This window comes from Seriola dumerili, unplaced genomic scaffold (assembly GCF_002260705.1).
Source record: "Seriola dumerili isolate Sdu_G_001 unplaced genomic scaffold, Sdu_1.0 BDQW01000565.1, whole genome shotgun sequence".
NCBI classification, from domain to species: Eukaryota; Metazoa; Chordata; class Actinopteri; order Carangiformes; family Carangidae; genus Seriola; species Seriola dumerili.
This window is the reverse complement of record NW_019174820.1, coordinates 192,231-205,585: the sequence shown is the minus strand read 5'-3', so window position 1 is coordinate 205,585 and position 13,355 is coordinate 192,231. Positions and strand designations below refer to the sequence as shown.

The following is a 13,355-nucleotide window of genomic DNA, read 5'->3' as shown; positions in this document are numbered from 1 at the left end:
AAACTAGTGTTTTGGAGAAGCTCTTTTTTCTATATCTAATGTTTAGGCAGCCAGTGAAATGCTGAAGTCACCAATGAATTTTCATCAGAGCTAATCTCCTGCTTTGTCCTAGGACCCTTTTAAATTATTTTATTATCAATTATGTTTTTAGAAGTTATGACGTCCTCTTTCTGTTACACTACCTGTAGCTGCAGTTCATACATGACGCGGTGTGGCTCCACCTTAGCCAGCGTCACCTGATGTCCTCGAACATTAGTAACTAAAAGGGGAAATGTTGCTGTCAACTTTCATTCTGATCAACCTGTTCAGTCAGTCAGTCAGTCACCTGCAGCTCTTTGCTGCATGTCATCCTCTCTCTCTCTCCCTGACTTCCTGTCTCTCTCACTGTGACTATCACAATAAAGTCACAACTGCCCAATGATACCTTTAACCTGATGGTAATGGTCGTGGAACTTGAGCCTTCTGTTGAAGAACGTCTGTTCTGTGTTTCAGGAACCGTGAGGTGGTGGAGAACGTGCTGGCTGTGGTGCTGGCTGTCCTGGTGGCCTTTCTGGGTTCAGTGCTGTTGGTCCACGGCTTCTTCACTGACATCTGGGTCTTTCAGTTCTGCCTCGTCATTGCAAGTTGCCAGTATTCCTTACTAAAGGTGAGGACTGTTGAACAGAGAACTGTTGTTACAAAGACTTTTTCCTGACGTGCTGAAACACATGATGGCAGTTTATCATGTCTGGTGCCTCCCAGGGAATTCTTGATGCTCACAGATGATTTAATGCTCGACTTCATCTGAACTGTAAAGTTCAAGTAGAAATCCAGTTTTGTTAAAGGTGTATTAAGAAAATAGTGACTTCACGTGTGTCTTTGTTGATTGACAGAGTGTCCAACCAGACTCCTCCTCGCCTCGACATGTAAGTAATTACATTTTTCCATTCTGACGCTTTTGAAGTGTTTGATGCTCATGTTCTGAGTAATGATCATTAAATCCATGAATTGACTTTAACACTTGATCATTGGAGGGTAGACAACATGAGAATCCATATCCTTTCATCTCTAATATGCCCTTTAGTTATTATTCAATATTTTTTCTGTCTGTTGTGGTTGTTGAAAATGATTTTGTTTCCCCTGTGAGTCCGTGTGTTCCTCCCTCCCCTGCTCTAAACGCGTCTTTTATTAATGCAGCTCCTCCTCAGCTGCAGACACCAGCTTTAAATAGCTGGTCAGAGTTTAGACCACGGCTCGCTCTTGCTCTTTGTTTGTATCTCTCTCTCTCTCTCCCTCTCCTTATGTCATCCTCTTTACCTCATCTCACCTCGACGGCTCCTTCCTCTTCCTCCTCCACTGTATTTATTCTGATGGTTGGTGTGTGAACTGTGAGCTCTCAGCCTGAAACCTGCTCCCAGCTGACCTGTTCTCCCTCTCCTGTGAAACCTTACACCTGATGCTATTTCTGCTTTTACCTGTGTCACTGACCTGCTCAGGTCACACTGATACCACTGAGTTTCTTTAGGGTTAATTGAGTATCCAGTTAATTAATAACTCATTTGAAAGAGGGCACATGTTGTTAGTATGGAAGTGCAAAGTGAAATTAGAGGAAAAACCACTTTCTATCTAAAAAATACAATATAGTTGAAGAAATACAGTTTGCCGTTTTCCCCTTTTCCTTATTTTAATGGACAGGGTTTGTGTTCTGAATACTGAGCTGCACTGGACACAATGAACCATTTATATCATCATACCCTTGTCCCTGCAGGGCCATAATCGTATCATAGCGTACAGCCGGCCTGTCTACTTCTGCTTGTGCTGTGGCCTCATTTGGCTGCTCCACTACGGCAGTCTGAGGACCAGCTCCTCCCGCTTCACCCTGTACGGAGTGGCACTCACCAGCTCCCTGGTACTAGCCTCTGCCAGGGACCTCGTCATAGGTAAGGCAGCAGCCGTGTTCCCCTGTGCCATAGTGATTACTGATAACGACAGTCTTTATTTGCAGAGCACTTTTCAAAATAAAGGTACAAAACGAAGAAGAGGAAAAAAAACATGCAAAAACAATTAAATAACAAAAACAATTGTTGTAAGATGTGATGAAGATGAAACTTCATTATCTTTTAATATGTTTGACACGTTCTCTTCATTGCACTTTAATTCATCTTAACACAACTTTGTACATGTTTCCTGTCACACCTCATAGTTTGAATGACAATAAATTCTGCGTTCTACACTGTTACATACAAACTGAAGACAAAGACTGCAGCAGAGTTTGGAGCCCGGACACAGAGGAAGATAAAAATGTACACTTCTTCATTAATAATCTAAAGTGGTATTCTGTAACCCTCATGTTTGGGTGGGCTGGAGGTTTGTCGGCTGTCAATAGAAAGTAGGAAATTGCTCTGAAATGACACATGAGAGAACCCCCCCCCCTTTTAATTATTTGCTCAACACAAGAGACAAACAAGATCAGGAGAACTGCCACCAACAGCTGGAAACTGTATGAGCCACAATCTCTGTAGGAAAACGAGGTTTATCTGTCCAGAGAATATGAACGCCGGCTCTCATCAAACAACAATCAACAAGAATTGCTGCAGTTGCCCCTGGCGACACGCCACTGTGCACCAATATGAAGCAATAATATTTGTGGCTCACAGTCAAAGATGCATCTGAAATGTGAATGATGGAGAATGATGAATCTATAAACAGCTGAGTGTTTAATGTGACCCCCCCCCCCGCCCCCCCGTGTTTCTGCAGTCTTCACTCTGTGTTTCCCCATCATCTTCTTCGTGGGGCTGCTGCCACAAGTCAACACATTCGTCATGTACCTCTTCGAGCAGCTGGACATCCATGTGTTTGGGGGCAATGGTGAGTTTTCTCTGCAGGGGTGACATTGACTTCTGCAGACACTCTCAGACTCTGTTATATATTATGATATGGAAGGTTTCATAAGAGGCCAGTGCTGATTTGCATTGTGCCTGGCCCAGTGCCCGTCAGGTTGAGTGGTCTCGTTGCTGACATCCTCTCTGTGCTCTCTGCAGCCTCCACCAGCCTCCTGTCAGCGCTGTATAGCACCCTGCGCAGCACCGTCACCGTTGCTCTGCTGTACGGATTCTGCTACGGAGCTCTGAAGGTGAGATCAGACCGATCCAGATATCATCCAGCTGAAACCTAAAGGTCCTGATGACAGAAACACAGTCTGATAGTTCAGACAGCCCTGCACTGTAACACCTTCACCTCAGCATCACAGCCACAGTAAAGACTCAGAGGTTAGAAGACAGTGAGACTCAGCTCGCCTGCGTCAGTGCTGCTGCTTTAATGATGGAGAAGACAGAGAATAAGATTCACTTTGTTCTTATGAGTGCCACTAACAGTGTATTACCAACATGTGACATAAGACCTGCAGTTTCTGCTTTAACGTACCTTTGTGCGCTGTGCAAAGAATGTAAACATGACTCAGAGTCAGAAGATGCTTTAAGAGTTTAGTAGGTATGTAGGTTAGGGTGTAAGCATGCTAAAGTTAGCTAATCAGCACTAAACAAACTGCAGCAGAGGATTAAACAAATTAATGAAAAGTGAAGGGATGTGAACCTCATGGTGGCGCTAGAGGAAAAGTCAGAGGGTCACCAGAGTCATCAGACACATCATCTGGGAACCATGACTGTGTTCACACATTTGTGCCAGTCCATCCAGTATAAAGAAACTTCAGTGTGGATAAAGTGCTGGATCAACTCCCTCGCTGTTGTGGCTAAATACTGAGAGACACTCAGTCATGGTGTGGCGGGTCTTGTGGACGTTTCTCTGTCTCGTGTCATTTGTACATTTCTGAAGTCTCCCTCCTCTTCAGTGTTTGAATTTCACACAGATGTTCTGGAAACTAACCACATATGATGAAACATCTGCCCTTAGCTGATAACTTCCTACATTTGTGGCAGTTGGTGGAAAATGAAAAAAACAAACTGATAGATCTATTAAAAGTTTGTGGTTCTGTGTTTCAGGAGACTTGGGAGCCTCATCACATCCCGGTGTTATTTTCTGTGTTCTGCGGCCTCTTGGTGGCAGTGTCGTACCACCTGAGCCGGCAGAGCAGCGACCCCTCAGTCCTCATGTAAGTTTATAATAGAGAATCATAGATATTAAAGTGAGAGCAGGTCATATGTGTTGAACACGCCCATCTAGAAAAAAACAGAAGTGTCTCCTTTAACTGCTAGAGCCTGTCTGCCAGAGGGAAACCACGTTACAGACTGATCCGTGCCTCTCGTCCATGGATTACCTCAGAGAAGGATTCTCTTTCTTTTAGCTCAGATATCCTGAAGCTGCTTCACACAGAGACTGCAGTGTTAACAGAGAGCTCGTACATTCACTCTTAGATGAATCACCTGGTCTGTGAACCAGCCACATGTTTTTGCTTCTTTCTTTACAGCTCGCTGATCCAGTCCAAGATTCTGCCAAATTTAAAAGACAAAAACCCAGAGGACCCTCTGTCAGAGGTTCAGGACCCTCTGCCTGAGAAGCTCAGGGCCTCAGTGGTGAGTCCACCTCCCTCCTCTTATCTTATTAAAGCTGGGCCTGGATAATTATTGGAACAAGAATGGTCATTTAAGATTATCAGATGCACAATTACAGTTGTTCACGCTGGTTTCACACCCACTGTTTCCTTCATAGAATGAGCGTCTGCAGTCCGACCTGATCGTGTGTGTGGTCATCGCTGTGCTTTACTTTGCCATCCACGTCAGCACAGTGTTCATCGCCCTGCAGGTACACAGGGAACGTTTCCTCATTTATCGAGAAGTGACACTTGAGCTTTGATTTCGTTTGAGAAACAAAATCAATGAATCAAACTTTTCTTGTACAGCACTTTTCATATGGTTGGTGCAGTTCAAAGAGCTTCACAGACACTCAAGTGAGAGAGCTGAGAATGAGAAACAATAAAAGACTTAAATAAAAATAATAACAGAAGAACTTATAAAATACAATAATAAAGAAAGAATAGGTAAAATACAATTTAGAACATAATGAGAATAAAATAATTGAATAAAATAAAGTGACTAATGACTAAAAACCATATTTAATGAAAGCCAGGCTGAAGAGAAATGTCAACACTTGAGCTGCTCTCAGGTCGTCGTGGAGATGGTTCCATCAGCTCGGAGCATTAAAGCTGAACGCTGCCTTGACAAAGGTTTTGGTTCTGCACTTCAGAACGACTAACAGACTGGTGCAGAGGACCTGAGAGGCCGTACTGGTTCATATAGTGTAAACATGAGGGACGTCTGCTGGTGTAAGACCATGAAGAGAACAAGTAAAATCATTTTAAAACAGGTGTGATGTGTTCTCTCCTCCTGGTCCTGGACTGGACTCGGGCAGCAGATTCTGAATCAGCTGAAGCTGATTGGTAACAGTTTTGGGTCGACCAGAGAGGAAGGCGTTACAGTAATCAGGTCTGCTGGATTTAAAACATGCATCTGTTGTTCTCAATCAAAGGAAATCCGAGACAAGAGATGACAGTTTACTGATTTATTGTGGTGCGGTTGTTAAATGGTCAGATTTTAGAGGGTGGTCTTCTGCATGGAGGAAGACACTTAGTGTACTGATACGGATTGATTTCCTCTGTGTCTGTGACCATCAGCCTTTCCTCAGTTACGTCCTGTACGCTCTGCTGGGGACGGTGGGGCTGCTCACCCACTACCTGCTGCCTCAGGTCCGCAAGCAGCTGCCCTGGTACTGCTTCTCCCACCCCCTGCTCAAAACCAAGGAGTACTATCAGTTTGAAGTCAGGGGTAAGTACAGCAGGAACACAGAACATGTGTTTCTAGTCTTGTTCAACAGTAGTGTCTGTGCTGCATTAGGAAACGTGTAGAATGTATAACTGGAGTGGTTCTAATTCTTTTGTTGTTTAATCTGCTTAAGTCATGAAAATGAGCAAATCAGACATTTGTCTTTCTGTCTTTGTGTTTTTTTTTTACCTCACAATGATATTGACTGGACATAGAATAATAACCTCACTTGTCTGTCTTGTCAGATGCGGCTCATGTGATGTGGTTTGAAAAGCTTCACGTGTGGCTGCTGTTTGTGGAGAAGAACGTCCTCTATCCTCTCGTTATCCTTAACGAGCTGAGCGGCAGCGCCAGAGAGCTCGCCAGCCCCAAGAGGCTTGATACAGAGTGAGACCTCTGATCTCAGTCCTAATATTTCCTTTGTATTTTCTCTAGATGTTCTCTAGAACTGATCATGCTCTTTACTAACACACTTCATATTTCGACCTGATTGTTATTTCATAGTCTGAAAACCCAACACATGTAGCACATTGTTTAAATGACCTTTTACAATCAGAGCTGGTTAACCTTTAAACATTGAAATAGCTAGATCGATCCACTCATTTACTTTCTGGTAAAGAGATACAGAAAAAAATTGAAGTATAAAGCGAGCATCCAGTTAGCTTAGCTTAGCATAAAGACATGAAACAGGGAAACAGCAATCCTGCCTCTCCATCTTTCTGAAGATAAACATATCTGGGAGAAGTTGCCTGGTAACTAACACTCATAAAAAACTTTGTCCTGTTTGTCTAAAAAAGTGTTAATTAATGAGCTTCGGATGCTGGTAGGCAGATATTGTTCCCTTTGGATGGAGGCTAGCTGTTCTTTATGCTAAGCTAAAGACAGACATGACAGTGGTTTTGATCTCCTCATCTGACTACAAGAAAACAAATAGTCCCTTTTCCCAAACGTTGAGCTGTGCCTTTAGTGGACATCGCTCAGAATAGTTTGTGTTGTATCTCTGATTTCTGCACATGATGTTTGACGTCTTCTCTCTCGGATGTTGGTCCCCAGGGTCGGAGCTCTGATGATCACAGTGGCCGGCCTGAAGCTGCTGCGCTCCTCTTACAGCAGTCCTACCTACCAGTACGTGACCGTCCTCTTCACTGTCCTGTTCTTCACCTTCGACTACCATCACCTGTCTGAGACGCTGCTGCTCGACCTCTTCCTCATGTCCATTGTTTTCAGCAAGGTGAGCTGAATAAATAATGAGCGGTACAACCTTCAGTGTTCTGACTCTGTTCAGGAGACACTGTGCATATATTTAAAGTCATCTACAGAGTTGTAATATTTATTATAATGTAAATAACTCATCCAGCTCAGTGACTTTGTTCTGGTCAGGTAACAGTATTTAATGATGCAGTCAATATATGGTATGTTCTGTTTTCACAGTTGTGGGAGCTCTTCTACAAGCTGCACTTTGTCTACACCTACATCGCCCCCTGGCAGATCACATGGGGCTCAGCTTTCCACGCCTTCGCTCAGCCCTTTGCTGTGCCTCGTATCCTCCACAGTGTTTACAGCACGAGTCTCCAGCTTCATGCACCTGCACAACTACAGCGCTGCCGTGAAGCTGATAATGACGGTGTGTTGATGTTGTTTCAGGGAGGTGTGGATTCAACTCTTTATGTTGTAGCTGGTGTTTCACTGTAATCACATGGTGTCTGAAGTGTATCTACATGTCTGATACTACCATGCAAACATACTACTATATATAAATCATATAAGTGATCTTTAACCTGAGCGCGTCCAGACTCCGCCATGCTGTTTGTCCAGGCCGTCGTGTCAGCTGTCTTCTCCACCCCCCTCAACCCCTTCCTGGGCAGCGCCATTTTCATCACTTCCTATGTCCGCCCCGTCAAGTTCTGGGAGAGAGACTACAAGTAGGAAACAAAAATCGAAACTTCTCCATGTTCAGATCTAATTCTGTTTCTGGTTTTTATTCCTCCACGGCGGCGACAGTCAGGTCAGAGTGGCGGCCATTTTGTTTTCAGGTTGTCCGCCCGTCTCATTCTCGTGGACACGATATCTCAGAAACGCCTTCACAGAACTTCTTCAAATTTGGTATAAACGTTCACTTGGACTCAAGGATGAACTGATTAGGAATTGGTGGTCAAAGGTCAAAGGTCAAGGTCATGATGACCTCAGAAAACACTTTTTAGCCATTACTCAAGACCTCACAGCAATTATGACAAAATTTCACACAAATTGATATTTTCTGTGACTCTGGATAAACAGGGATGTGACCTGGAACTAGTCTGAGCGTTGGAGGGATGCGACCACGAGGAGGAGGTTCTAGTTAATCTTTTCTATCTTTCTTTTTTCCAGTACCAAGAGAGTGGATCACTCCAACACTCGGCTGGCCTCTCAGCTGGACAGAAATCCAGGTGATGACATGAGATTCAAGTTCATTTTTCCTTCTGTTCTTCGGACTGTTACTCCTGTTTCTTTCCTCTCAGTAGTTCCTGCTTTGTGATTTAGACTCAAAGAACAAGTGTGAAAAAGCTTTAAAGCCTCAGTCTGTCCCAGTGGAGTCAGTGATACAACATTTTTTCTTTCCCTCTTCAGGATCTGATGACAACAATTTGAACTCCATCTTCTATGAGCACCTCACCCGCTCCCTGCAGCACAGCCTGTGTGGAGACCTGCTCCTGGGGCGCTGGGGAAACTTCAGCACCGGGGATTGTTTTATCCTGGCCTCCGACTACCTGAACGCCCTGGTGCACCTCATAGAGATCGGCAACGGCCTCGTCACCTTCCAACTGCGAGGGCTGGAGTTCAGAGGTGAGAAGAGGAACAGGCGACATAGCACCAGTGGCTCAGATTTATTTCCAGCAGCCTCCAAGGTTACTGATTAATGAATGTGTGGCAGTCAAAGATACCCAGGCAAAAAACAGGAAGTGGAACAGGTGTTATGGGGAGGGGTGTTATCATCATCTTATTTGTCCAGGTTTAATAAACCTCCTGTTTTCCAGAGCAGGCTCAGCCAAACCCCAGGAGCTGTTTGCCCAGTACTCGACCCTTCCTGGATCATTAACCAGTTCCTCTGTGGCATGAGCATTCCACCACAGTCGCCAGTTTTATTCTGCTTTATCTTCCTGTTGAACACCTGTGTGCTTTATCAGCTTTACTGTGTGTAGTTCAGCCAACAGTGCTGCTGACAACACACCTGTGACCCACGGTGACCTTTTTACAGTCTGTGATCTTCTTATACAGCTGGGATTATGATGGATTCACTCCTTTCACCTGTCTCTGTTTACCTTTTTATTCCTCCACACAGGCGACAGTTAGGTCAGAGCGGCAGCCATTTTGTTTTCAGGTTGTCAGTCTCATTCTCATGGACATGATATCTCCATTACACCTTGATGCAACTTCTTCACATTAGCCATAAACATTCACTTGAACTGAGGGATGAACTGATTAGACTTTGGGGGTCAAAGGTCAAGGTCACAGTGACCTCAGAAAACACTTTTTAGCTGTTACTCAAGACTTCACACAAATGGATCATATTTTCTATGACTCTGTAAAAACAGGGATGTCACCTGGGACTAGTGTGAGTGGCGGAGGGGTACGACCATGAGGAGGTGATTCTAGTTAAGTAGATAAGGTCCACAGAAAACAAAGGCAGGGTTGTGTTGTGAGCCTGATTGATTTCTGCTCCGCAGGAACTTACTGCCAGCAGAGGGAGGTGGAGGCCATCACTGAGGGGGTGGAGGAAGACGAGGGCTGCTGCTGCTGCGAGCCGGGACACCTCCCTCATATTCTGTCCTTTAACGCTGCCTTCGGCCAGCGCTGGCTGGCCTGGGAGGTGTTGGTCACCAAATACGTGCTGGAGGGCTACAGCATCACTGACAACAGCGCCGCCTCCATGCTGCAAGTGTTCGACTTGCGACGCATCCTGACAACCTACTATGTCAAGGTCAGTGTGGGGGCACCAGGCTGAAGAGCAGGTGTGACTTTTTAAATGCACGTTGACGTGATTTATACGTGATCTCTGGTCTCAGGGTATCATCTACTATGTGATCGCCTCCCCCAAATTGGAGGAGTGGCTGGCTAATGAGACCATGAGAGACGGCCTGCGAGGATGTGGTGAGAGGAACTACGTTGACCTGGATCCCACCTTCAATCCCAACATCGACGAGGACTACGACCACCGGCTCGCAGGCATCTCCAGGGACAGCTTCTGTGGGGTCTACCTGGGCTGGATCCAGTACTGCAATTCTCGAAGGGCCAAGGTAATGCTGGATTAGTCATGTACACAGTCTGACTCATTAGGGGTGGTATCATTAAAAATGTTTTAATGAGTCCAGAAAGTTAATGAAGTTAATGAAGGTGCATCTTCAGCTCAGTGACACCAAATCCCAGGTCACTCTCAGCGCCCCCGCTCGGGTCAGAGCTCAGTTTGACTCTGATCTCCTTGGTCCACTGGCTTCCAACTGAAAGTCCTGGAAACCCTGGAGTGAGATTCGACTGTGACTTCAAACTGTCCAACCATGTTTTTATCAGCTAGAGAATTGTCAAAATCAAGTCATTCCCGTCATTCACTGATCTGGAGAAGTTTATTCACGCATTCATCTCATCACGTCTTAACTACTGCAACTCCCAGAAACCTCTTAATTCCCTTCAACTCAGACCAAACACTGTAGCTAGACTCCAAACTGGATCCAAAACATTAATCATATTACACCCATTTTATCCTCCTTACATCGGCTTCCCGTGTCTTTTAGGATCCATTTTAAAATACCTCTCTGTCCGGTTTGGCACCGTCTTACATCTCAGACCTGCTCTCCCCTCATGAACAAAGCTCTGTCCCAAAGTCTGGGCTAAAGACCAAAGGTGACTGTGCATCTGCAGTTAGAGCCCCCACACTCTGGGTGAAGATCAGGCGTGCAGAGTCGTCATTCAAATCACTACTCAGAACACACCTGTATAAAGCAGCTTTTTAATTCTTGATTTAAATACTTTTATCTTTGGTTTGTACCTTTGGTTTAATTTTCTTTTGTTGCTCTATTGAGCTCATTGTTTTAACACATATTTGTAAATCCCCCTGTTGTACTGACTTTTATTGCTTTGTTTTCTTTTTAGGTTTGTACAGCCCGTTTTGAAAAGTGCTATATAAATAAAGTTATTCTTATTATATGGATAAAGTTATTATTACTGTATAAATAAAGTTATTCATCTATAAATGAAGTTATTACTATATAAATAAAGTTATTATGAAAGATTTAAGGCTCATGAATCTGTGGTGGCTGTTTTGTTTGCAGCCTCTGGACAGTGAGAAGGACTCGGCTCTGGTGCTGCTCTGCTTCGGCCTGTGTGTGCTGGGGAGAAGAGCTCTGGGAACAGCAGCGCATCATATGTCCAGGTCAGTTAGTAACCTGTCTTATTAGAAGTATTCAGCCAAACAAGCAAACAGCAACATCTTCCTGATATATTCATGCATTTAATGTTTCATTTTTAACTGTCAAAAAAATGATAAAATGTATTATACTAATAAGTGATGACAAAAAGAAGCTAAATGGTTTTAGTAACCTTTAGTCGTGCTTATATGTCTTTGCTCTTTTCTTTCCACCACAGTAATCTGGAGTCTTTCCTTTATGGACTTCACGCTTTATTTAAGGGAGATTTTCGCATCTCTTCAGTACGAGACGAGTGGATCTTTGCAGACATGGAACTGCTCAGGAAAGTGGTGGTGCCTGGAATCCGAATGTCTCTCAAGTTACACCAGGTGAGCGTCTGCAGTTGTCATGGTGTCGGGACGTTACCTTCAGCCTCGTTGAACGTGATCTGTAATAAATGCTTCACGTCCGTCTTTGTCAGGACCACTTCACATCCCCCGACGAGTACGATGAGCCGGCAGTTCTTTTCGAGGCCATCTCCACCCACCAGCAGAACCTTGTCATCGCTCATGAGGGCGACCCCGCCTGGAGGAGCGCTGTGCTCTCCAACGCACCCTCACTTCTCGCCCTGCGCCACGTCCTCGATGAAGGAACCAACGAGTACAAAATCATTATGCTCAATCGACGATACCTCAGCTTCCGTGTCATAAAGGTGGAACTACACCAGATTTTAAAGATCATTTAAAAACGAATTCATTGGTTTTCACTAGTATTTAATAAGAGCTTCCCTCGTGTGCTGCAGGTGAATAAAGAGTGTGTCCGCGGCCTGTGGGCGGGGCAGCAGCAGGAGCTGGTGTTCCTGAGGAACAGAAACCCAGAGCGCGGGAGCATCCAGAATGCCAAGCAGGCTCTACGCAACATGATCAACTCTTCATGTGACCAGCCCATTGGTTATCCAATCTACGTATCTCCACTGACCACCTCCTACTGCAACTCACACCCCCAGCTTGGACACATCTTGGGGGGCCCCATCAGCATCGGGAATATCCGCAACTTTGTGGTCAGCACATGGCACAGGTGTGTATTTCAGTCTGGTTCAGACTGTGTGTTGTGTTCACCCTTTCACGTCTCTCTGTGTGTTTCATTCATCTTCATCCATCTGATTCCAGTTCAATATTCTACACAAGGGCAATACAACAATAATAATAATAATTATAACATTACATTTCCTGTGCAGGTTACGGAAAGGCTGCGGCGCAGGCTGTAACAGTGGGGGGAACATTGAGGATTCAGATGCGGGGGGTCTGTCCTGTGGTAGTGGGAACGGGGCAGGTGGAGACTCCCAGCAGAGCTCAGTGTCACAGGGCGGAACCTCTGGTCCTGCCCCCCCTTACTCGTACCAGCCACACCCCCTGGGTAAGAACTCCTCCCTCTGATAACCACTAACATGAATCCAGTTCTCTGGGGGGAACTGTGAGCCCTTTAAGATACAATACTGTCCTCCCTAATGAGCTTTAATGTTTCTGACGGTGACGAAGATTTTATCTGGATTCTGGAGCCTCAGTTGAGAGACGTTAATATGACTCTTCACCCAGTTCTAGTCAGTACACGTGCAGGAGCGTTCTGGATCAGCTGGAGAGTCTCTGGAGACGTGTTGGGCAGCCTGATGATAACGAAGAAAAAGACAAATGCATGAACCAGTTTTTCTGCATCTTTCTGAGACAGGATGTGCCTGATTTCACGTTGGTGAGAAAAGGCAGAAATGTAGGATCCAGTGTTTGAGTAGCTTGACCCAGGACTCGGGACAGAGCTCCACGATGCCTCGCCCTCTGCTGCAACAAGTTTGGCTCTTTTTGGCTCGACTGCAACAGCGGGGCCAACCCTGAAATCGCAAATGTCCCTGACTGACTGACTGACTGACTGACTGACTGACTGACTGACTGACTGACTGACGGTACTTATAACACTGGTCAGCGGAGTGCCGAGCTGCTCTGGTTTCCCGGTTGCTCGTGAACTGCAGGGGAAGAGGAGGAGCACTTCCGATACACTGAGCCTCACCTCCATTACAGCAGATAAACTACTTTGATTCCATGTAACATTATTACTAAAGGAGGTTCAAGTCTGGCCTGTGGCACTTTGCTGCATCTCTCCCTGCCTCTCTCCCTCCCTCTCTCTCTCTCTCTCTCTCCCTCCCTCCCTCTCCCTGCCTCTCCCTCCCTCTCTC

At 45.2% G+C, this 13,355-nt stretch overlaps 1 protein-coding gene across 1 annotated transcript in view; it reads left to right on the top strand.

Moving 5' to 3' along the window:
* Window positions 1–13,355, top strand: part of pcnx1 (pecanex homolog 1) — a 32,427-nt gene that overhangs the window by 16,239 nt on the left and 2,833 nt on the right. Inside the window, exons 12-33 of the mRNA XM_022764726.1 lie at window positions 493–646; window positions 873–905; window positions 1,748–1,919; window positions 2,737–2,847; window positions 3,021–3,112; window positions 3,978–4,087; window positions 4,403–4,508; window positions 4,645–4,737; window positions 5,606–5,756; window positions 5,999–6,140; window positions 6,807–6,984; window positions 7,185–7,293; window positions 7,546–7,675; window positions 8,121–8,179; window positions 8,361–8,576; window positions 9,458–9,711; window positions 9,797–10,027; window positions 11,057–11,157; window positions 11,370–11,520; window positions 11,613–11,843; window positions 11,934–12,208; window positions 12,369–12,547. Of these exons, the coding sequence (XP_022620447.1) occupies window positions 493–646; window positions 873–905; window positions 1,748–1,919; window positions 2,737–2,847; window positions 3,021–3,112; window positions 3,978–4,087; window positions 4,403–4,508; window positions 4,645–4,737; window positions 5,606–5,756; window positions 5,999–6,140; window positions 6,807–6,984; window positions 7,185–7,293; window positions 7,546–7,675; window positions 8,121–8,179; window positions 8,361–8,576; window positions 9,458–9,711; window positions 9,797–10,027; window positions 11,057–11,157; window positions 11,370–11,520; window positions 11,613–11,843; window positions 11,934–12,208; window positions 12,369–12,547 (3,278 nt within the window). The remainder of the gene's footprint in view (window positions 1–492; window positions 647–872; window positions 906–1,747; window positions 1,920–2,736; window positions 2,848–3,020; window positions 3,113–3,977; window positions 4,088–4,402; window positions 4,509–4,644; window positions 4,738–5,605; window positions 5,757–5,998; window positions 6,141–6,806; window positions 6,985–7,184; window positions 7,294–7,545; window positions 7,676–8,120; window positions 8,180–8,360; window positions 8,577–9,457; window positions 9,712–9,796; window positions 10,028–11,056; window positions 11,158–11,369; window positions 11,521–11,612; window positions 11,844–11,933; window positions 12,209–12,368; window positions 12,548–13,355) is intronic.